Source organism: Phalaenopsis equestris, unplaced genomic scaffold (genome assembly GCF_001263595.1).
Source record: "Phalaenopsis equestris unplaced genomic scaffold, ASM126359v1 Scaffold000600, whole genome shotgun sequence".
Lineage (NCBI taxonomy): Eukaryota > Viridiplantae > Streptophyta > Magnoliopsida > Asparagales > Orchidaceae > Phalaenopsis > Phalaenopsis equestris.
In genome coordinates, this window is record NW_018165040.1 from 1730710 (window position 1) to 1755706 (window position 24997).

General features: G+C 33.4%; 2 protein-coding genes across 2 annotated transcripts; both read right to left on the minus strand.

Moving 5' to 3' along the window:
- Positions 1–235: 235 nt before the first annotated feature.
- On the minus strand, positions 236–6971 carry LOC110029676 (cysteine synthase-like). The gene is made up of 7 exons (XM_020732083.1): positions 6814–6971; positions 5360–5487; positions 4770–4972; positions 2305–2430; positions 1960–2118; positions 733–926; positions 236–481 (listed from the first exon to the last, which is right to left on the minus strand). The coding sequence occupies exons 1-7, from the start codon at positions 6940–6942 to the stop codon at positions 356–358; spliced, it is 1065 nt and encodes a 354-aa protein (XP_020587742.1). The 5' UTR covers positions 6943–6971; the 3' UTR covers positions 236–355.
- A 15293-nt stretch (positions 6972–22264) lies between these two features.
- On the minus strand, positions 22265–24309 carry LOC110029695 (protein IQ-DOMAIN 1-like). Its single transcript, XM_020732107.1, has 5 exons — positions 24079–24309; positions 23722–23994; positions 23423–23650; positions 23229–23342; positions 22265–23150 (listed from the first exon to the last, which is right to left on the minus strand). Exons 1-5 carry the CDS (start codon positions 24142–24144, stop codon positions 22431–22433), a joined length of 1401 nt encoding a protein of 466 aa, XP_020587766.1. The 5' UTR covers positions 24145–24309; the 3' UTR covers positions 22265–22430.
- Between the last annotated feature and the right edge of the window lie 688 nt (positions 24310–24997).

Genomic DNA, 24997 nt, shown 5'->3' on the forward strand with positions numbered 1-24997 from the left:
CGTAGCAGGATTCGAACTCCCGATCTGAGAGATTTATGGCAGAGGCCACACCAATGAGCCAGGTCATTCGTGTGTGCGTGCGTGCGTGGGGGTGTGACCATATTAAAGATAAACGATATATTGATGACTTTATAATAGTCATGAAGGTAAGTTACTAAATTAAAACAATCAGCTTAAAAAACACAGCTTTGATTTACAAAAGCAAATCCATCTGCTTTCAAATCAAAGCAGATTATTATACAAAACCATGTTCACAATTACTTAACCATAGTTTATTCACAATAACTGTACAATAAACACAATTCAACGAGGGCATATATGCTTTACTCATGATTTCTAAGAAGGTAAAATCCCATTAGAAGGTCATATTGATGCACTCTTCTCTGATTTCCTCGAACAATTCTGTGCTCATGTATCTTTCTGCAGCACTTGGAAACACAGTTACAATCATCTTCCCTTTGTTTTCTTCCCTCCTGCCAATCTAAAAACAAAAATCAACAATTAAAAAATAGGAAGATCTACATGCATTCCACTCAATTCTTATGTATTTATATATCTAACACCTATACTGCAATTTTTACATTTATCTTCCATCTTACATATATATGAAAAAGTGGGGAATTTTTTATGTGATATGAAAAAAATTGATTGGTATAAATGTAAAAATCAAAGCTTAGGTGTTAGATTGAATCAAAACAGAGCTTCAATTTTGGGTTTTAAGGGAGAGCCAACCTTTACGGAGGCAGCCAAGGCTGCTCCAGATGAAATACCCATAACCAGTCCTTCCTCTAGAGCAAGTCTTCTGGCATGGCCCATTGCCTCTGCTGTGGTGACTGTGATGATTTCATCAATGAGGGAAGTGTCTAAGATTTCTGGAACAAATCCTGGCCCTAGACCCTGAATGTTGTGGGTCCCGGGTTGACCGCCTACATCACGAAATAAATAAAACTAAACTATGTAGAATGTTATTGAAATAAAGCTCAAATAGAAGGTTGGAATGTCTGTTTTCTTTATACTGAAGATCACATCCATCAATTTTCATGAAGATTTAACTCATTATTAAATGAAATGTAAGAAATTTATCATGTATTTCACTGATCAAAATCATCCAATGCATGCAAAATATTATTTAAAACCCAAGTACACAGTTACTAAGCTATTTGAAAATCTCTACATTTTGAAATTACAATTATTTTATTATGAATTCAGAGCCATACATTATGAAAAAATCTGATGCAATTGATTGAAGATCATATGGTTCTAAAAATTCTAGAAGCTGAACATGCTACTAATTTTAATGATAGTAGAGGGAATGGACGAATTTGATCTTGTACTTGAAAGCCATAAAATCATATTTTCATTGGATGGAGAATGGAGATTCTCCTCCTAGAGATGAAAAATAAATGCAAATAATTCAATATGTGTTAATATTCACCTCTCTTGCATTAGATTCACATTAGATTGGTTACAGCCTACAAAGCTTGATCAAGGTAAGACTAAACCATACCAATGTCAGGCTTATTCCGCCTAGAAAGCACGTTTTGCTATGTTAAATCTACACAAGATTATAATTAATGATTAACAGCAATAATATTCAATATGAGGCAGGAAAAAAACCAAAAAAATTGCGAAGCCGCTGGGAAGATATTTCATGTCATGAAAAAAAAGACTAATAATAAATTGCATTATTTGAATAGGATTCGAAAATAGATATTTCAAAACAAATTTAAAAAAAAAAAACATCAAGAGACATAAAACTAACTGCTAAATTTAATTATAATTGCTATTAAATTCGTTCAACAACAGAAAGAAAGTCAACTTGATTCATTAACATGCCTTGATTGCACCTACAAACATTTTTGTCCAAAAATCATAGAATTATAACACTACCAATTACGCCTTTCTGCCCTTAACAAAAATCCATATGCTTTTCCAACTGATAACTAAATCAAATCTCACCTGAAATGACTGCACTCTCTACAGGTTCAACACAAATAATCTTAATCGCTGGATTTTTCATTTTGAGAAATCTTCCAGCACCAGTAATAGTACCTCCAGACCCAGACCCAGATACAAAAATATCAACTTTGCCCGCCGTATCCTTCCATATTTCAGGCCCTGAAACAGAATGTGAAGTCACTATATAGAACATAGCAGAAAAATTCTTATGAACTGCAAAGATAACAACTGGGCCTTTAATTTTTATTTTCTTTTCAGTGTAAAGGGCACTGGCTGGGAACAGTTTGAAGAGACTTATAAATTATGTAAGGGATTCAGAAAGAAAAAATTGTGAGAAATCTGTACCAGTGCTTAGAAAGTGCGCCTCAGGATTTGCTGGGTTAGTTGTTTGATCTAGAACAAACATATTAGGATCTTTCTCTTTCAATTGATCCACTCTGTCATATATTCCCTTGATCCCTAGTTTAGGATCTGTAAGATAATCAAGCAAAAAAAAGGGATGTGAATAAATTTGTGGTGAATGAAAAAATATGTATGTCAAATAGTTTTTAAAAACGAAGCACAGATTCAATGTCTATAGGATTCAATAACAGGAGCATGACAGTGATTTCATGTCTTTACCAACTTGAAATTGCTAGCATTCACTTAAAATCAAGTCATTATTACAGTTTTGGGAAATTTACATACATATCACACAATGATTATGTATTTACATACCTAACACTTAAAGTTTGATATTTACACTTATAACATTTTGCTGTCATAAACCCATGCATGCAAAGGTATATTTCACTTTCAAAAGGTTAACAATGATGATATTTTTAATGCAATCTTAAGGTTTTGAGTGTTATATAAATGTAGATATGAAAGCTTCGGTGTTAAGATATGTAAATACATAAGAATTGTGCCCTACAATTTTTGTCATCCAATATTCTCCTGAACAATATTGATTAGATACTAAGGAGGGTAAAAATATATGTATAAACTAGCCAAACAAAAAGAAAAGAAAAGTAATAACTCAAGTAAAATGTATTAAAGATGAAAATCAAAAAGTGATTTTCTCAGAAAAAGATATTCAACATAGGCAGGTGAATTATTTTGATAAACTTTTTAATGAAGTTTCTGAAAATAAGATCGACCTTCGTGATCTTAATATCGTTAATAATAATGAAACGTTTTATTTTTACCATCGCATTAGTAAAAAAGAGGTTGAGGAGGCTTTAAAGAAAACCAAAGGTGGAAAGTCTGTAGGTCCTCATGATATCCCAATTGAAATATGAAAATATTTAGGAGATTTGAGAGTTTCGTGACTTACTTAACTCTTTAATATTATTTTAAAAACTAAAATGATGTCTGAAGAATTGAGGAAGAGTATTTTGGTCCCCATCTTTAAGAATAAAGGGGATGCACAAGAGTGTGCAAATTATAGAGGAATTAAGTCGATGTGTATACTTTAAAATTATGGAAGAGGGTAATTAAACATATGTTAAGACATATTGCAAAGATTTCTCATAATCAATTTGGATTTATGCTGAGCAGGTCTACTATGGAAGCTATACATTTATTGAGAGGTTTGATGGAGAAGTTTAGAGATAATAAGGAGAATCTACATTTGATTTTTATTGATTTATTTATTGATTTAGAAAAAGCTTACTGTAAGGTTTTAAGAGAAATTCTTTGGAGAGTTCTAGAGAAGTGTATTGATATGACTTATATTCAGGTCACTAAAGATATGTATACTAGAGTTGTTACTTGTGTTCGAACAGAATGAGGATTTTAGTTGGATTACGTCAAGGATCGACTTTAAGTCAATATTTTTTTGCTTTAGTTACGGATGGTCTTACTAGGCATTTACAGGAGGATGTACCTTGGTGTATGTTTTTTGCTTATGAAATCCTTCTCGTGGATAAGACAAGAGAAAAAAATCCAGAAAAAACTTGAATTATGAAGGTCAACATTGGAGTCTAAAGGCCTTCATTTGAGTAGAACTAAAACTGAATACATGGAATGTAATTTTAGTAGTAGTAACTCTAGTGACATAAGTGTAACTTTGAGTGATCAAATTATTAAAAAGTGTGAACGATTTAGATATCTCAAGTCTATTGTTCAAAGCAATAAAAGCAATAGTTGATATAGATGAGGATGTTAATAGTAGAATTCAAGTTGGTTGGTTGAAGTGGAGGAATGCTTCAAACCTTTTGTGTGATAGAAAAGTACCGCTCAGATTGAAAGGAAAATTTTATAAACGGTGGTGAGATCTGCAATGCTCTATGGCGCTGAATGTTACTTTAAAAGAAAACATAACATTGGTTAAGTGATGCTGAGATGAGAATGATTAGGTGGGGCCTTACACTTAGAGAAAAATGCGAAATTAATATATCTGTGATAGGGTTGGCGTAGCTCCTGTGACAGACAAAAGTAGAGAAAGTCGACTTAGATGGTTTGGTCACATTAAGTGTCGACCAACTGATGATCCGATTAGGAGAGTAGATGCTTTAGATTCGATTTATGTTAAGAAAGGCAAAGGTAGACCTAGGAAGACTTGGGCTTATTGTATAAAAAATGATCTTAATTTATTAGAGCTAAATGAAAATATGATGCTAAAGAGGACATAATGGAGGAAAAAGATTCATGTAGCCGGCCCCACCTAGTGGGATTACGGCTTTGTTGTTTTTGTAATATTTTCCTGAACAAGAGCTTGGTTTGGTTTAGAGTAAGAACAATAAATAAATTCTCCATAACAATTAATAAAAGTAACATAAATAAAACCAATAATATTCCCAATTGAAAGAATCTCATTTCTTTCATACCAGTTAGTAATACTTGGGCTCCCAAATATCTTAAGAGCATGCGTCTTTCGACTGAGTAGTTAGCCGGCATAATAGCAAGGAACTTGTAGCCTTTCCTAATAGCTATAAATGCAAAAGAAATGCCTAGATTTCCACTGGTTGGCGCTACCAATGTATTGATGCCTGGTGAGATGAGGCCTTTCTCTTCAGCATCTTCTACCATTCTGCAGAAGAGAAAAAAAAAATGAATATGGGCCAAAACAAGTGCACATTTTACTTCAGGGGCATTTACATTCATATGACACAATTCTAATATATTTATATATCTAACACCTAAACTCTCATAATTATATGCATAACACTCAAATCTTTGATATCACATCAAAAATACCACTATAATTAGCACTTTAAAAAGTGAATTACACGTTCATGCAAAGGTTTTTAGTACCAACGTGTTATAAATTTAAATATCAAACTTTGGGTGTTAGATAGGTAAATGCATAGGTAAATGCATAAGAATTGTGTGGAAACTTTGGGTGTTAGATAGGTAAATGCATAAGAATTGTGTGGTATGTACATAAATCTATGTCACATTGTACATCAACACCTACCTGAGTGCTCCACGGTCCTTAACCGAGCAAAGAGGCTGATATGACTCAAGTTTGCCAACCAAACGGATATTCAATCCTTCATTTCCTACTATTCTTTTTAGTTCTATCAGTGGCGTCCATCCGATAAACTGAAACAAATACTTGTAGATTAAAATCTTTCCATAGATTAAAAAAATTCTTTCCATAGATTTGAGCAATAATAAAATAGAAAATTTTGGTATGAAATCATGCAATAGCGTTGTACAATCCAGTAATTAAGTTTTTATACAATCAAACATTGTTTAAGTATGATTTTCTCGTACTCTGTTTTCTTTCTTATAATATATAAAGTGGATAATTGAGTGCAATTACTTGTTTATCAACAATCATTAGAATATTAACAACAACAGTAATACTGAATTGAAGAGTGTTACAATAAATAAATAAGTGATGATAGAGGATACTTAATCATGAATAGCACTGATATACCTCTAATGACAGAGAATGATATATATTTAGATGAAAAATAATAGAAATAGTGGCTGACTAATCCTATTTAGCATCTGATTACTTGGGTATAATGGCTATTTATCAAAAAAACGTTTCAAGTAAACAATACTTGGAAGAGAGAAAATTACCTCTTCCACAACCCACTCACTAATTTCAAAAGTACTAAGATTTAGCAAATCTTGTAAATTGAGATTTATTAAAACCTAGAACCATTAAACCTTAAAAAATATTTTATATTGTTAAATTTGAGACTTGAATTTTATGGGTCCCACTTATCGTGCATAAAAAAATTATGATTACATGAATTGATGCTTTATAAGAAAACTGTGAGCACACGGATTGAAGGTTTCGACCATTAGATCATGTTTATAATAGCCTTAGATTGAAATTTGCGTGTTATTGTTTTATTGGCTCATTTTTAATTAATTCCTTGAAAGGGCTCTTGCCAAAACATTAAATACCTCCATTCCATTTTGTGCAAATCATAGTCTCCAGTTGTAATCTCTTATTTGATATAGTGAATTCACCTCTCTGCCCGTGATTTTTACCATCTCGGGCCTTCCAAATAAAATTTGTGTGTTATTTATTTTAAATTCTAAAACTTTTTCATGTTTTAGAATTTAAACTAACTAAATGAAAGAGAAGTGTAAGTCTCTTAAATCCTATTTTCCTTTGATAAGCTAAATCCATAAATTAACCAAAAATGGAAGGGAAAATGAGATTTAAGAAGACAGAAAGATTCATGTGTCTCAAAAACTATTTGGCCCAAACAATCCCATAGTCGCATCTCAATAATATTTTTCTTCCTAAGTGAGCAAACTAGGGTTGCAGGTGAGACCCAATTTGGACGATATGACCTAATGATTCTGTCTTCCATGAAAATTTCCAGGTTGGAAAATTATCTCCACTATAGCTCCCTACACTTTCCAAATGTCTGAAACAGCAAAAGCCAATTGAAGCTGTACCTGAATAATGTCGGAGGCGATGTTTTCCGTCTCTTCTTCTTCATGTGAAGAAATGAAGGAAGGAAGGCCTCTTCTCTGCTCCATGCGATCTGCTTTCCTCTCCCTCACTGATGATGCCTCGGTTAACATTTTATCTGAGTTGATCAAATTCTAGTCAACTACTGTTCAGCTGATTAAGATAGGAAGACGGCGACTCTCTTTATTTTAACAATTTTACATGCATGACACTCAGTTCTTATGAATTTACATATTTACCATTCAAATTTTAATATTTACATAAAAGCTGCCTAAGGTGTGTTGTAAGTCTTAAAAAGTCAAAATAGTGATATTTTTGACATGATATAAAAATTTTGTACGGTATAAATGAAAAAGATAAGATTTGACTTTATAATAAAATCTTATAAAATATATAGGACTGACATAATTTATTGATATAAATTTGATGAGTTTACCTTTTTTTTTTTTTAATAACTTGGTGGCACCATTCTTTGACATTGATTTGGTGTCCTCCTCACTCCATTAGTTGTGTAATGCTTGCTTTATCTCAACTTATTTTAAAATGTTAATTATTATCCCATCATATAAATATTTCATCCCTCACTATGTTTTAATTGGTAGAACCAAATAGTGAATAGATATGTATCCTTGCAAAACTAAGAGATATCTACTAGGGTATATTAAATTAGAAAAGTTAATAAGAAACATCTTAAATGTTTATCATTGATCATTAGTGTTATATAAAGACTCTTGGAATCTTGTTACTTGATGAATTTAAAATTCAAATCCACCTATCTCTTGCCTTGGATAAAATGAAAGAAAATCACTTTGCATTGTTTCGTAGAGATCAACTCATAGACCATCATAGAAATCTTATTAGAAGTTGCATTAGAAATCATTCACTTGAAAAATTAAAAATTTGCTTCTGAGTAGAGATTGTGTAATTGGAACTCTTCTTTTTATTCAAATCATTTGACTTTTTTCAACTATATATATATTTTTTGAAAGCCTCAGTATTTCAAATATGCAGGATTAAAAAACTTACGCCCTAGATTTTTCATTAAGTTTATTGTAGTTCCGGGTGAAATTTAAAAAGGTAGGCTAGCTTTTTAGATAAGTAATATCCAAGTATTTCACCCTCATTTTGCATAAACTTTAAATTTCAGGTTTGATGTTTTCTATAAGTGAAAGATTTTGTGATTAATTACTTCTCCTGAGAATGAGAGAATTTTTTTAAATTATTGCTCCTTATTTAAGATACTGATTATTCAACATATAGTAGTAACAATTTGATCACGGGATTAAAAAATTTATTATCCTTAACTTAAAAATGGATGGTAAGAGTGCACTAATGTGCCTAACTAATAACACATTGTTCTATCAACTAGACTTGCCATGGTCCATGGCCTACTTAATGAGAAGAGATAGTTGATTGAACTTGATCCAAAGGTTCTTGTTACCAGCCATGGGTTACTTTATTTAAGGGAACCTTAACATGATGTAAACTTTTGTCTACGGGGCACTTCTTAAGTTAATCTTAACCATCGAATGACCTTTTTGCTCAATCAAATGTATCATATATTTTATAACTCAGAAGGGAAAAATCACAAGAATATATAGGGCTAAAACCATGAACATAATTTAATTGTGTTAATTGATGAGGAAGCATCCAATCAAAAGACTTGTAAAATATAGACATTAAAATAGAAGACACTATAGAATGTGTGAATGCAAAGGAGTATGAGTTTTTAGATGATAGTGAAATTTGCTAGTAGTTCAACATGTTCTTCACATGAGAGAGCCAACAATGACACCATGATAATATATTTCATACTAATTATACTTTTAAAGGAAAGGCGTGTAGCCTCATTATAGATTGAGAAAACTATGAAAATATGACATCTATACATGTGATGAATAAGTTAAGCCTCATTACTCATGTGTGGTTTGATATCAGCATTATTTTTTGATTTGGTTGAAGAAGGAGAGTAAGATCAGTGTTAAAATTAAATGCCTTGTGGAGTTTTCTATTTAATGCAAGTCTTAAGAGAAAGTGTGGTGTGATATTGTACCTATGGATTTGTATCAAGTTCTAGTAGATCACTCGTGGCAGTAAAATCATTGCACACATAATACTGGTTTTAAGAATACATCTTCTTCCACCAAAAATAGGAAGCACATTACACTCAACTTGAAAGTAGTCAGAGATAATGTGAGCTCATATAGTTTAAGGATGTGATGTTGCAAGCTACATTTTTTTTCAAGCCGTGAGAGAAGCACTTTCAAGGCCAGTTTTGGTTGCACAAAAGTGAAATGACTTTAAGGGGTCGATACCAGACATAATGCAACCCAAGCCCAGTGAATTTAAAGATTACTTAACCTACGACCTATCTCCTAGGCTGCCACTACTTAGGGAGGTCCAACATGTCATCACATCAGATAGAGATGAAATATTTTTGAGCTATTTTTGGAAGACTCTACAAAATAAATTGAGTACTAAATTCTAGTGCAGTTCATCTACACACCCATAGATAGATGGCAAAACAGCAAAGGTGAATTACAGACTTGAAAATCTCCTCAGATATTTTGTGAGAAAGTGTATCAAACAATAGGATCTATGTATTTCCAAAGAAGAAGAAAAAAATCTCTCCCAACCCAAAAGAATGAAGACAATTCACGGAAGCGCCATCTCATTTATGGAACTTCCATGACACCACATAATCAATTATTTCTACGATTGTGGGAAAGTTGGACCTCATGGTTTAGTCTCATTGTCAATTTCTACACAGTTTGTTTCCTTTTCTAAATTTCCTTCATATTTTTTTATTTTTAATTAGGGTCTTTTCTATTACAAGACTATTCATATGTTTGGTATTCAATTTTGAGAGACTTTTTGCTTAATTCTATGTAACTAGGAGAATCTTTCTCAAGTTTTTGCTCTTATGAGTGATGTATTCTTTTTCATTAGCAAATAATGTGTTTGTAGCTTGCCCATGAATAGTTGGTGGATCCCATCACCATTAGTACCTCATTGTTTCACACTTCAATTGCTATTATTAGTATGGACAACAATCGGATTGCTCAATCTTGTTATCTTCAACTGTGAAACTCCTCATTTCCCTTCAAAATATCATCAATCTTGTCTATTCTTGTTCCCTCACAATTCCACAACCATTTTTCTTTTAATATCTTTTCTAAGCATCTTCTAAGAGCTCTAAAATGGTGTCAGAGTTTAGGAGTTCTACCTTTCATTAAGAAATCAAGTGATCCATATAATATGAGTAAAACAAATTCTTATTTAAGAAGAATCCATGGAGATGTTTTATCAGAAAATTTTAACATCTTCTTTTAGTTAAAGTATTTTTTTCTATTTTAATTTAAGTAGATTTCTTTCTCATATGATTAAATTATTATTTTTTATTTCAAAGCCCATCTTTGTAATAAGCTACAGGGCTATATTAGGTTAATGGGTATATATAGTGCTCTCCCCATTCAACACTAATAAATAGGTAGAAAAAAGTTTCTGCAAGGAATATTGCAATTGATACACCAACAAAATTCCATCATTTGACACAAATCTTAAGGTATGACACGGATCTCGTGGCAACTTTTTGAGTAAAAAACCATTCAGAACTCTGATTTCAACAAACTTGCAGTTAAACTGTCTTGCTAGATAAGAAGAACACAATTTTTCCAATATTGGTTCAATTCAAACCAAACCAAGCCCAGTTCAAGCCATTAAACTACATGTGAAAGTTTTTTGACACATTTGAAAGGTCAAACGAATGTGTATTCTGATGAGTCTATAGTCAAATTGAGCGTCTTGACAAGACGAATCCAACGAGCCTAGGATTACTCAATTCTGACATCATTAAGGCATAAAATATTCATCAAATGTCGTCCGATTGAGATGAGCCCTTTGAGCCATCCGATCAAAGTGATTCATTTCTTGCTTTAATTACACCCAAAACTCTATAAATATAGCCCCACCCCTCTCATGAGGAGAGGAGCAGAGCTTAAAGCTTAAGAAAAAACTTGAAGCATTGAGAAAAAGCTGAAGTCCAATACCACTCCTGCCACTGTCGATCACCGTTGATTGTCATTGATCACCGGTGACCGCCATCGACTACGGCAGACCGTCGTCGATCTCTGCCTATCATCGCTAACCACTGTGATCACCATCAACCGGGCACCACCAATCGCTATCGATCACCCATTGTTGTAATTTGGGATACCTATTAACCATTTCCTGCTTATAAGACTAGTGATTGCAACTGTAATCATCTTTTTATAGTGGAACTCTTCAGCTGGGTCAGACCCCATAGTTTTTTCCTTTCAGAGTCTTCCACGTAAGAACTTATGGTGTCATTATTAGTCGCTTTCTCTTTTCTGAATGTGTGCTGAATCTTCATACCACACTAAGATGATAATCTGATACTCTATTATCGTGAATTTTCTAGCACGCATCAGTAATGAAGGTTAAACCCTCATAGTTAATTATCTCTTTAATATGAGAGAGAGAATTTTTTATTAAAGAAGGGAATCTTAATTATAGAGCTAATAGAAATCTTCTTGTAGAATGACATAACTTTACTCTCTTTACACATATAGCTTTATTTTAAATGTTGTTTAACTGCGCATAAATCAAGATTTAATTTAAGTAGGATTAAGCAAACCTTGCAAATCAAGATTTAGCAAAGGGGCATTTACATATATACTGCACAGTTCTTATATAGTTACATATCTCACTCCTAATCTTTCATATTTACACACATAACGCTCAAAATCTTTAATATCACAACAAAAATAACATTATTATCATTTTTTAAATGTGAAATATGCTTTTTCATGCATAGACTTAAAGCACGAAAATGTTTTGTATGTAAATATGATAGTTTAGGTGTGAGATATGTTAATAAATAAACATTGAATGCCACATATGTAATTTCCTAAATTCTGAAAATTGCTTTAATATGGTTGATGCTCAATTTAGTTGAACTCTAGTGAATTGGCTGAAGAAAATGGTAATGATTTAGAATTTAAGAGAATCCTAGGAAAATATGAAATGAAGGAAATATAAATATCTTAGGTCCTATTTCTATTAATACTTTAAAAAATATTTATATTAAAAAGACTTTTAACTTTATTACTTGCAAATGAAATGAGTTGTATGAGTAAAAAGTTTGATGGACTACTATAGAACTAGTTATATTAAGTTTTTTTTATTGCATTTTACTATGTTTGCATGTATTTATTTCTCATTTTAACTTTCATCTTCTTTATTCTTTATGAGTTATCTAGAAAATATGTCTATGAGATATGGATGCATGTTATGGATATGTGCATTATATGATCAACTATATAAGAGGTTAAGTGCTATGTTGGTGTCGTGTGGAGTGGCACTTAGCATTGATCACGACAATTCAGACGGATGCTTAGAGCTGACGCAAAATAGATGGAGGCAGGTTTCCAACGTGTTTATGATCGAGGGAAAGGTGATGATGATGTGATGTGGACTGGGTAGACTGCCACCGACATACATTGAGATATGAGACGAAAGATAAACATATCTTATTGCACTCGATGACTCAATAGTAGAACATGATAGAATATTTGTAATGTACATGTGGCAATATCAATTATAAGCCAAATTACATTTATTTAGAGCTCTTGTAGATTATCTAGACACACGTCACCCTAAGTCTCCCGCCGAATGAGCCTTAGTATGCCCTAAAATCTTTTTCTTTGACACTTTTTGCTATTTTTATAATAACTTAGTAATTTGATCAAATCTAATTATGCTGTATGAGTTCATTGTAGAGATAGATGAGTTGTTGCAGTCATTTTTTGGCACTCATGAAAGCAACAAAGACAGATAATTATTAATAGACTATACAGTCGCACACGATTGTCATTTTACTTATCAGATACACCACAAATAGATGATCCTAAAGTTAACGATGTTGGAGTTCCACCCTTGGCTCGTGTGGACCCCATACCATCCACTGGGATGCTTCCAGATCTTTGACATACACAGCTCCACCTCCTTTGAATTATCAAAGCTAGCCATCATATGATTTGCAGTGGAGACAACCTCCATCTTTTTTAGACTAGGACTTGGGTGACAACAAATAGTAAATCTTTCAGATCACACCACATTCTCGAGCAATAGATTTTGGGCCCTGCACATGCTAGCATCACATGAGCAATAGTTCATTTCATATCATGCCCCAACAGTCCACAACGGAAAAAGTTGGAGCAAGTGTCTTAGCATTCAAAAGAGCAGTAGTATCACTTTACGAGATAGACATCAATATGCTTCAAGTTATATACTCTAAAGCAATGGAGCCATATCACTTAGCCAATGCTATAGGTGGTAGTATGACATATATCAAGTTGTATGATGTTTTTGCTTCTTTTATTAATATTTAAGAAATATTGAACGTTATTTTTATTTTACAAATTAATATATCATTATTACCTGCAATCCATTTAAAAATACTCCCAAAATATATTAACTTTTTAATCATGTCTAGAAAAATCTTTAAATCATAATCTTCTGAATATACTAAAAAACCCAAATTAATACTCATATGATGTAAATAAATATTCACAACTATTTCACCAAAAAAAAAAAAAAAATCTTTTAAATATATTCAAATGCCAAATTAATAGTTATATCATTTTCATTTATCTCACAAATATATTTTAAAAATTATAAAACTATAGTATTTTTTAAAATACTAAAATATTAAAATTAAACTATATTTTAACATAATAAATTAATAAATATATAATTAAAAAAAAACCAGGGAATATTTGACATTACCTTTATTTCAAATGAAGATGATGTCAATTTTTAATTTTCCTTATTGTTTAACATAAATTATTAAATCATCAATTAAAAAAACTTGTCCTTTTATGACTGACAATTTTGTCCGAAGTGAGAGTTGACTAAATTTGGTTTAATTAAATGTACAAATTAATTTTTTTAACATTTACATTTAAAATATAATTAAAAAGAAATATAATTTAAAAAAGTAAAATTTCATGTGCGTTTTAATATAAATATTTCTGACAATGAAATAAAAAAAAACTTAATTTAAAAATAAATGAATAAAATTTTGATCAAAATATTTTTTTCATAATTTTAGTCTTCCACTTAATCAAAACAAAAATATTTTTTCATAAAAAATTATTAATTTTTTCTGCAAAAAAGAAGATATTTAAGTTTTGAAAAGTATATCTTTTATATAAATTTTTTACATTTAAAATATTTAAACTAATTTTAATGCATATATTAAATAAGAATAGAATATATATCAAAATTTATAATAAAAAAAGGATCATATATTTAATTAAATTATCATACCATAAGTTAATTAATAAATTATATGTATTTTTTCTTAAGAAAGTCACATGGAAGGGAATGCTTGCCTGAAATTAAATACAAAGCAAAACATGCTTAATAAAATCCACATAAGTTTTAAAAATGATTAAGAGAACACCTTGCACATGTTTAGGTATTATTTAATATTGGCAGGAATATTTATGTAACCTAAAATTCATATTAAAAATTAGCACTAAATAATATTTTAATTCCTAGTTAGCTTGAAATTAAATTCAAATAAAAAAAATTAATATTTAATCTTATTCTAGTCCTTAAAAAAAAAACAAATGATAAAATTATAGTTTTTAAAATAAATGCGATATTTACACAGAGTTTTTTTAGTATCAGAATTTATAGAAATGTCAAAATAATTCCGATTATTTTCAAATAAAATTCTAGTAATCCTTCATTGGAAATATTTGGCCACAATTTAAACAATATGTGGCCTATCCGGACACTTCTATAAATTATAAGACGAAAACAATTATATGTAAATAAGGAGGGACTATGAGAAAGTCGTCTTAGATGGTTTGGTCACATTAAACGTCGACCATCTGATGATCCGATTAGGAGAGTAGATGTTTTAGATTCAACTTGTGTTAAGAAAAAGAGGTAGACCTAGGAAGACTTAGGTAGACCTAGGAAGACTTGGGTTTATTACATTAAAAATGATCTTAATTTACTAAAACTAAATGAAAATACGACACTAAATAGGACACAATGGAGAATAAGGATTCATGTAGCCGACCCCACGTAGTGGGATTAAGGCTTCGTTGTCGTTGTTGTTGTAAGGAGGGACTGTGTTAATACTTTACTCATAGAATAAATGAAAGAGAATATTCTCATCGAAATTAGATTAAAATAAAATTTAGAAATTTTAAATTATTTTGACATGTCATCAAATTTAAATCTAGACTTTAACTTCACTAATCACATGCCATAACAATAATTAATGGAACTTAAGTACGTTATTATATTAGAACAATTATTAAAGACGGTTGAAAAAAAATCGCAGTGGGGACAATAAATGCTTTCCAAATTAAAAACGGTTAAACAATATGCAACTTGGGGTATCATATATAAATATATATGGAATACTAATTGGATTGATGACTATAATATATAACAATTATTACCTCCAGAGAGATACGTACATAATCCAATAAAATCACGTGATATAAGAAAAAAATCATTTTAGCACAAAAGAATACTCCCCTGTTATTCTGCATTATATAGGTGCTATTATGATGATATTCATATATTATTGTGTTATGAGAATATTTATGATATTATAATAACACAATAACATATTAATAACACCACAATAACACTTGAATATTACGGGAGGAATATTCTTCTGTGTTACTGGGCCGGATCACAAGAAAACGAGTTTTTTTTTTTGTCAGCTCCACGTGGAGGTGATTCATTGGACTCCGGACGTATCTCTACGTCCAGAGTCCGCATATAATAGTTTTTCATATAATATATGAATTAAAATATAACATGATTCCATGAAGGGCCTTGATAATAACTTCTGAAATAATTCAAATTATTTTGATTTAAAAAAAAGATCTGTTAAAACCAATAATTGATAAGAAAAAAAATTAAAAGTTATTGTCAATATTTTAAAATCTTACATCAAGTTTGTATGTTTTTTTATGGACAGAATGGGTATTTGAACTATGCCATTATAAAATTCTTCAGTTTTTTTCATCTAAGATAATGCTCATTAAATCTATATTGCACTTTAAATTTCTTAAGATAATAAAATAATAATTTGATGACATTTATGAGGAAAAAAATTTCTGAGAAGTGCGTCTAAAAGTTACTTTTCGAGTCCTTTTTTTTAGATTACTTAGGGTCTATTTTTGGTAGCTGTAGCTTATTGAATAATCTGTTGATAAGCTGATTAAAAATAATCTGCTGATAAGCTAAGTGCGGTGTGAAAACGTTGTTTTCTGCGTTTTGAAAACGCATAAGTTGCCAAAATACAGTTTACTCAAACAGAATAATCTGCCCCAAACGGGCCCTAAGTATAGAGCATGAAATCTTTTGGAGTGGAAGGAAACTTCTAACCATTGGGTCAACATCTCGTCCATTTTTGAGAGTATTATAAATACTTTATGATAAGTATTTATGGAAATTATTATGATATATGTATATATATATAATACATAAATCAAAATGTTCCAATTATGAATGTGCAAACAAAATGCTTAGCTGTCTCTTTGTATAAATTTTCAAGTTATGGACCTAGACTTTAAGGCTCAGCATTGGCAGCGTAAAAATTATTATTATTAAAGAAGGAATTTATATTTATATATGTACATATATAATTTGAATTATTAAAATAAATATTTAACATGTATTTAGATTAATTAAATAGCAATATTCTTAGCAATTTATTTTAATTTAATATCCTTATCATTATATCACTTTTTTTTTTTACAACTTATGTTTTAGTTTATTATTGTATAATAAAGATTACATTATTGTTATAATGAATAATCAATATTTTGTTAAAAGAATTAGGCCAAATTATAAGAAGGATCACCTAAATAATTCATGAGTAATTAGAGCACCGAAAAGGAGCATATATGCGACCCCATACCTAACTTATTTTATAAATTTTATTATTTATAATATAATTATTAATATATATTATATTAAGTGACATTCCAAATATTATTATTATTTATTTTATGCATTAAAAATATTAAAAATTAATTTCTTCATTAATTAATAAATTGTAAGTAATTTAATTAACTAAAAAATAAAATTTAAATAACTAAATAAACAAAGAAAATTTGGAACTTACAAAATTCATTTCAAACTGAAATATTTACAAAATTAAATAAATTAAATTAATTGCACAGATTGAACAAATGACGTAATATTTTAAAAAAAGTGCTATCTTTTTCAACATCTGGGTGGAATAGCGCCCAAGTCAGGTGTACATCGAGACGGTAGTTGCAGTAGTCGATCACACAACTATTGTTATTGAAGTTCTTCTTCAACATTATCGCTCTTAGTTGTGTTATTCGTAGCATCCCATGACATCCAGTCACTTTGTTCATTGGGATATGACATAAAATATATTTGTAGTGTACTGAAATTCATGCCAACATCAGAAATAGGCGCATAAATGGAAATGTGTTGAAAAATTAAATTGAAGTCTCCACTACTAATGGTTGTCCGCTACTGGTCAAATGATGAAACCTCAAATATTAATGGTAAAGCATATTCGAACGGTCTTGCGTAACTGGATGGTCCTGCAAAACTAGAGGGTCCTGCATAGCAAGAGTGTTCTGCAAATACTGATTAGGCAGGATAAACATATGTCTCTCGATATTGTTGATATTATGCTTTTTGAAACATAGATCTTTGTGTTCTGTTAACGGAAGATCTCCTTGGAGCATCTGTTGTTGATCGCGTCGCAGCGGAGGAAGATGACCTACGAGGAGCATCAAAGCCTTATCTACGGGGCCCTTCAGTCTGACAACTGTGCTATGAGATGTCCCTGCTTCCAAATGATGTCGACAATACCAATCAAATGTTGTATAATCAATGTGCACTGATTATTCCACTCTGCGTGATAGCTCCAAAATCTGGTTGTAATATTGTTTCATGGAAGTAACACTTACTCCATGATCCCTTCCAATCTTTCGACAATGTTCTTGATATGAATAATGGTTTCCAGGTGTATGATTAGTAATTTTAGATCATTATTATGTATTATAATAGAAAAATAGTTGCGGCTATAAATAAATGCAAAAATTTACCGCTATTCTCTTTGCTGGTGATTGTGCATAATAGGTTTCAAGAGGATTAGTTGGAGGCTTCGTTAAGTAAGGAGAAGCCCAAGACCGATACCACTACAAATAAATATAAATTCTCTCTGTCTCCTTCTGATGGGATTATTGGCACAAAAAATGCTCTACGATTACTCCATATATCAATATATTTACTATGATGCTACTCCCAACTAACTCCCACTTTACCTCGCCCATCAACTCTCTCGATACCTTGTTCGATGGGTTCAATAATTATTGACCGAGTGCTTGAAAACTGACACATAACACGATTTGGAAGGTGCCACTCAACACGCTTCTAGTTTATTATTAGAGCACATGCAATCTACATGTCCATGCTCTCAAAACAAATGTCATATAATAACACAATATTTACATCTATATATGGTGTCCAAATAAACTGGATATGAGATTATAAATTAAATTTAGTTAACAATATAGTTAAGTCAACATTATGAAATCAATTAAAAAAATGATTAGAATACTCTCTTTGAGTCCCTCAAGCTCATCCCTATCATGAAATTTTGGTCTGGGACGTCTCAAACCCACTCTTCATTCAACCTACACTATATTTACAATAATTAGTTTAATATTAATAAATTAGTGTGTTTAGTTTTAATGTGAGAAAATAATTTTGTACCTAAACCTGAGAGATTTACTCGTTATTTTCTAGGGAACTGAAACATGAAGAGTTGTCCGACCAACATGTAAAGGCTCCCATGCCTATGTTTGAAGCAGATACAGTCATCCACCGATTGCGAAACGGGAAGGCTTGGTAGACAGTGTCAATTCTCTACAAAGGAATACAATAACTGTGCCACCCAAATCGTCTAAATTTATCCACATCTTTCAATAAAGATAAATATTCAATGCATACATGTGATATGGATGTATCTGTAACTAGGAAACACCGAATCAAAAATAAGATGTACGCCCTAAGATCACACAAAAATTCACGATTCGTTAATATCATATAAGAATCCCTATAGCATCACCAATATAGCCAACACAGTGGAACCATGACCTGTGCACAAGATAGTCCCATAAAGAATTTTGATGTAATGTTATGGTGTCTGGGATGGTATATTCAACATCATCTTTAGGACGGTCACCCAATAGTTTATCGCAGCATGCCTACCAACTTGGCCAGCCTAATTCTGGGCCAACAACAATTAGCCCCACTACGAAATTTCCATTTGTCCTTATATCAAGGAGTAGCTGAAGTGTAGCCAAGAGTTCTCTACACTCAAGTAGACAAAAGTCACAGAGACACATTTTACGTCTGTTTTCCTCGCTCCTGTCAAACCTGTCGCTTCCACTACCATGAGGTTTTTCACTCTGACTGTCATTGGATTTATTGTCAATGCCTTGATTGCCCCATTGCCGTTAAAGGGAAAAGAGATCTTGTAAGAATAAGAGTCAGTTGAGGCCTCGATACCATCTGTGCTTGAAATCGGGTTGACAAGAGTGGGGAAGAAATGAAACTGACAGATTCTTAAAGCCAAGAAGGCAAAAGCTGCAAAAAAAATTCTTGTTGAAGGAGCTCCCCATCCAGAAGGAACAGGGTTGCCTGAGACATCACGTCTTCTTAAGGGGAGCAAGTTTCACCATCTGCCTGTCGCTTTCAAGAAGGTAGGTGTTTATTAAATTGCTGCTACGTTGCCCTCACCATCTCGTCATAATGGCCATGATAAGATAAAGGTACAACCCACACCTCTTACTCAAGTCCACTCTGTCTTTGAGAGATTAGCCCATAAATAGCACTGTTCTGTCACCGAAAACTTGAAAAGAATGGGCTGCGCGGTATCACACTAGATGAAAGCTGAGATTTTGAAAAAGTATAAATCTGCACAATTTCATAGAGCCGTCTTAAGAGGAGATGCACCACCACCACGTATTTCTGTCAAACTCTATCTTAGAGAGCGTATGGTTACTGCCGACACCGAAACCAACATTACTACCACCTCCCTGAAGCCTGCATAGCGTAGATAGGTCAAATCTCGCCTACGTTCAAGAATTCCACCAATCACCGTGTATGAAAAGCCTCAGGAATGAATGATGACAAAGGACAACTCGTTATCGTATCTGGTTTGCACTCCAGGGACCACGCTTCCTCCCGACAGGCCGACGTTACCAACGAGACGACCCGTCTCAAAACATCAAATTCAAAGGAGAATTAATGGAAACTTTCGGTTGTCAGACCGGTACAACGAGAAAAGTCAAGGGACCATCTCCCTGAGAAAGATTTTAAGTTTGAGATTCCAACTGCCAGTACCATGACTACATCAAAACTCGATACAGGAAGAAGTGTTTGTTAGGATCCTCCGACTGACCTTAAAGCTGTTAAAGGGAAATCAATTGAAGATGCCTTGGAACAACTTAGAGCCAATATTACACAATTAACCAAAGAACAGAGGAATGATACTAATAATGAGGATTATGACCCGACATATTATATGGAGGAAGAGTTTGTTGAGATCAATGTTGTTGAGACTAGAGCTTCTTCATCTCTACGAGATGCCCCTTCGATTGCTGGAGAGGTTGTTATCGAGATACTGCAATGAGTGATCTAGGATAAAGACGAGCAGATCGGTCACATGGAGAAAAGGATGGAAGAAATAATGATTGTTGTATCAACTATATAGAGTCAACCTCAGTCTCCACACCTAGCCCACGGTGAAACAAATCAGTAGGAGGTCGTTAAGATTGCATACGATAAGAAAGAATCTACATCTGCCAACATGGAGAAACAACCGAAGAAAAATCCCGCCCAAGGTATGATACCAGAAAAAGACATTAAGCATATGGTGGAACAACAAGTGAGAGAGGCCTTGGCCCAGACAAAGAAGGGAGCACTGATTCTAAAGGGTAGACCCCACTTGGAGGAATTCGCTGCGATAAAATGTTTTTACTTTCCTTATTCATACAATTGAAATTTACTAGCTCAAATTGTGTTATTTGAATTCGTTCATAGCTTAATTGAATATTACACAATTAACCAAAGAACAGAGGAATGATACTAATAATGAGGATTATGACCCGACATATTATATGGACGAAGAGTTTGTTGAGATCCATGTTGTTGAGACCAGAGCATCTTCATCTCTACGAGATGCCCCTTCGATTGCTGGAGAGGTTGTTATCGAGATACTACAGTGAGTGATCCAGGATAAAGACGAGCAGATCGGTCACATGGAGAAAAGGATGGAAGAAATAATGATTGTTGTATCAACTATATAGAGTCAACCTCAGTCTCCACACCTAGCCCACGGTGAAACAAATCAGTAGGAGGTCGTTAAGATTGCATACGATAAGAAAGAATCTACATCTGCCAACATGGAGAAACAACCGAAGAAAAATCCCGCCCAAGGTATGATACCAGAAAAAGACATTAAGCATATGGTGGAACAACAAGTGAGAGAGGCCTTGGCCCAGACAAAGAAGGGAGCACTGATTCTAAAGGGTAGACCCCACTTGGAGGAATTCGCTGCGATAAAATGTTTTTACTTTCCTTATTCATACAATTGAAATTTACTAGCTCAAATTGTGTTATTTGAATTCGTTCATAGCTTAATTGAATATTACACAATTAACAAAAGAACAGAGGAATGATACTAATGATGAGGATTATGACCCGACATATTATATGGACGAAGAGTTTGTTGAGATCCATCTTGTTGAGACCAGAGCTTGTGAGAGAGGTCTTGGCCCAAACAAAGAAGGGAGCACTGATTCTAATGGATAGACCCCACTTGAAGGAATTCGATGCGATAAAATATTTTTACTTTTCTTATTCAAACAATTGAAACTTACTAGCTCAAATTGTGTTATTTGAATTCGTTCTTGCTTGAAATTAGCTCACGAATCGTTCCATTCAAATTAGATCCGAAGTTCAGGCTCATAGCTCAACTCGTTTATTTCAATCCTAACCAAAATTCAAATTAATCATCAATGGATTAACAATCTTTGAGCTAAATTCACAATCCTATCCTATGTCCAATTAAGTCTTTGGCTAGATAAAAAAAAGCAGATAATGTGCCGTCATAATTACAATCTTAATATAAAATAAATCAAACTTTATATGCTAATTATTGTAGGATACAATGATTGATGACATTAGAAAAAGTCCACAAACCAATACATAAAATTCTAAAAACATTTTTGGCAAAATCAAGGTTACCCTTAACAAGTCCTGCTGTGAGCTATAGCAAACAGCTAAAACAGGAAAATCAGCTTACTTTAAGCCAACAAAGATCCAGTTTTGAACGCGAAGAAATACACTAAATTAGGCAAAACATGTCCCTACTTGTTCCCAGTTCTTGCACAAATACAATATAAAACAAATTTTACAACAAACCAATCACATAATACAACAAGCAGTTGACAAATTGAAAGCGCACCAAAAAATTAAATTAAAATTATTCATAGCAGCAGTTTTCCTTGCCGACGCTCCTAGCACAGCTCTTCTCCCTTAATGGCATACCACCATTCAACAAGCTGGAAGAACTGAATGCAGGATCAAGAGAGTCGCTGTTCTTCATGTCAATGTAGGATGGTGTCTTCTTATGAAAAGAAGACTGCTTATGCATTCTTGTTCTCTGAGCAGATGAATTCCTCTGCTTTGCCTTGATTGATTCAGTCAAGTTCATGTAACTTGGCTTGCTTCCGCAGATCTCCTCTGTTCTTCGTGAAGCTAGGATTGTTGTTGCAGATGTTGGGGTTGATGTGCAGAAGGAAGAAGATGATGGAGAACTCTCATCGTAGTGAAAATCATAACTTGGTGATGAAGAAGACCGAGCTTGATGATGGTTGTTGTTTTTCACAGTACGTGCAGGTTTCACTGAAATCCTTTTGGTTACACTGTTCTTCTTGACTCTGATCAAACAACTTTCAGAAGTCTTGGAACTGGAATCGAACAGCTTCGAACATGCGCCGTGGAAATCTTCAGTGTTCTTGAGAGATTGAGCCTCAGATGGCTCTGTATGGGCAACCTGCTGCTCCATCAACCTATTTTCCCATGGTTTTGCTGCCATCCACCGCTCTAACCAGCTCCAGTTGACATTATTCTTGCCTAAATCTTGCAGCTTCATCGAAGCAAGGGAGTGATTTGACCTTCCAGTTGAGGAATACCTACATTTCTGAGTACAAAGATGAAACATTTATGTGCCAACAATCTCTATACAAAGATTAACAAAACATCGAAGAGAAAGAAGTACTTGTTTAGAATGGGAGTAAGCCATTGCCCTGTCCCTCTTGAAAGCACCTTCTTGCCTCATCTGTAACTTCACTTTCACTTGTTCTAGTGTACCTTGACTATCACACCAGCCTTCCTGAATATGAGCAACAGAAGAAACGCAATAGAGAATCAATTATCTACCAGTTCTGAGTGAATGCGTGCAGATTAGACTACCTCTGCTTCTTTCAAGAGATCCATTTTGGTGCGCCTGGTCTCGAGCATCTTCTGCACAGCCTGCCCTTCGGTTGAAAGCCTCACTCGTCGAGCACGAATCCTGGCCTGAACTCGAACAAGAGCTTGCATGCACCGTAAGGTCACTGCGGCCTGCTTGCGAACCTGACGACCCCGAACCAAGGCCTGAAGCCTAACAATCCCTCTCAGCGCCCGCAGAGCTCTTCTAGCCTAAAAATCCGAACTTTAAGCATTTGAACCCTCTGTGTGTGTGTAAGAGAAAGATAGAGATGATTTCATACCAGGAAACCACGAAAAGCGGTCTGTATTCTTATGGCAGCCCACTCCTGACGGAGGGCTAGAAAATCTTTGGGAGGAGCACGGATAACTGCAGCCATGGCGGCAGTTAAGGCGTCCACGGTGGCCACTGAAGAAGTTTCGGAAGCCTCTGATGCGGACCGGCGGCTGCCTCCCTTTGAACCCCTCCACACAAATCCAAAATCGGTGGAGGAACTCTTCCATAGATTCTTCCATTTTCTGCTCTTATCTCCGCTGGCTCCACTGCAAGTCTTCTCCTTCAGAACCAATAAACACGAAAATCAAAATTTTAAGCATATAAACCTAATGGAATAGTGTGATGGACGAATCGATCTGCTTACAAGTTCATCCTTTTCCTGCTTCTTGAGGCCAATCAACGACTTTATCCACTTCCCAGAACCAACCATTTCACAAAATCTCTCCTTTATACCTAAAAATAGCAGCTTTATGTTTGAGAGTGGAGAGATGGTGGAAGCAGGGAGAAAACGGTGAAAAAAAAATCGCGGAATGAAGCGGTCTAATGGGGACGAAGAGAACGTGCGAAGCCGTTTGTTATTTGAAATTCGAACGGAAGTGCGAGAGGAGGGAGTTGAGCAACGGGAATTTTTTTTTTTTTTAAAAAGGCTCGTTTTTATTGGAAGCTGTGAAGAGCGATATACGGTTGGATGGTGGCCGTCGCATGCGACGCGCTCGTAGACATCAACGACGAAGTGGTTTTTAGTGGACCGGGAGGTGTGAAGAGCGATAAACAGTTGGATATGCGACGCGCTCGCAGACGTAAACCACGAAGTGGTTTTTAGTGGACCGCTGTTCTCTGCGGAAATTTGTTTGAGAAGGACAAGCGGTTCGTAAAATAAATTATGCGAAACGACGCATTTGCGGTGATTGGATACATTCTAGAATTAAAATTTGATGCACGGTCAGTCTTTTTTTTTTATTTTTTTATTTTTTTATTTTTATTCGAAAAAAAAATATTGCATCAGTGCTCCGCACATAGAGTTAACTGCAGAATCCAATGAAATCACGCAATGTGATGATAATAAGAAAATAAAATAAAATTTGATCGGTAACACAAGAGAATATTCTTCCTGTATTATTTAGATGTTATTGTGTATTATCAGGTATTATTGTTTGTTATTCAAGTGTTATTATAAGACCGAGAATTTTTCCTAGAACACAATAACACCTGACTAACACACAATAACACCTGAATAACACGAAATAATTCTGGAGGAATATTCTGTATTAACGGACTAATTT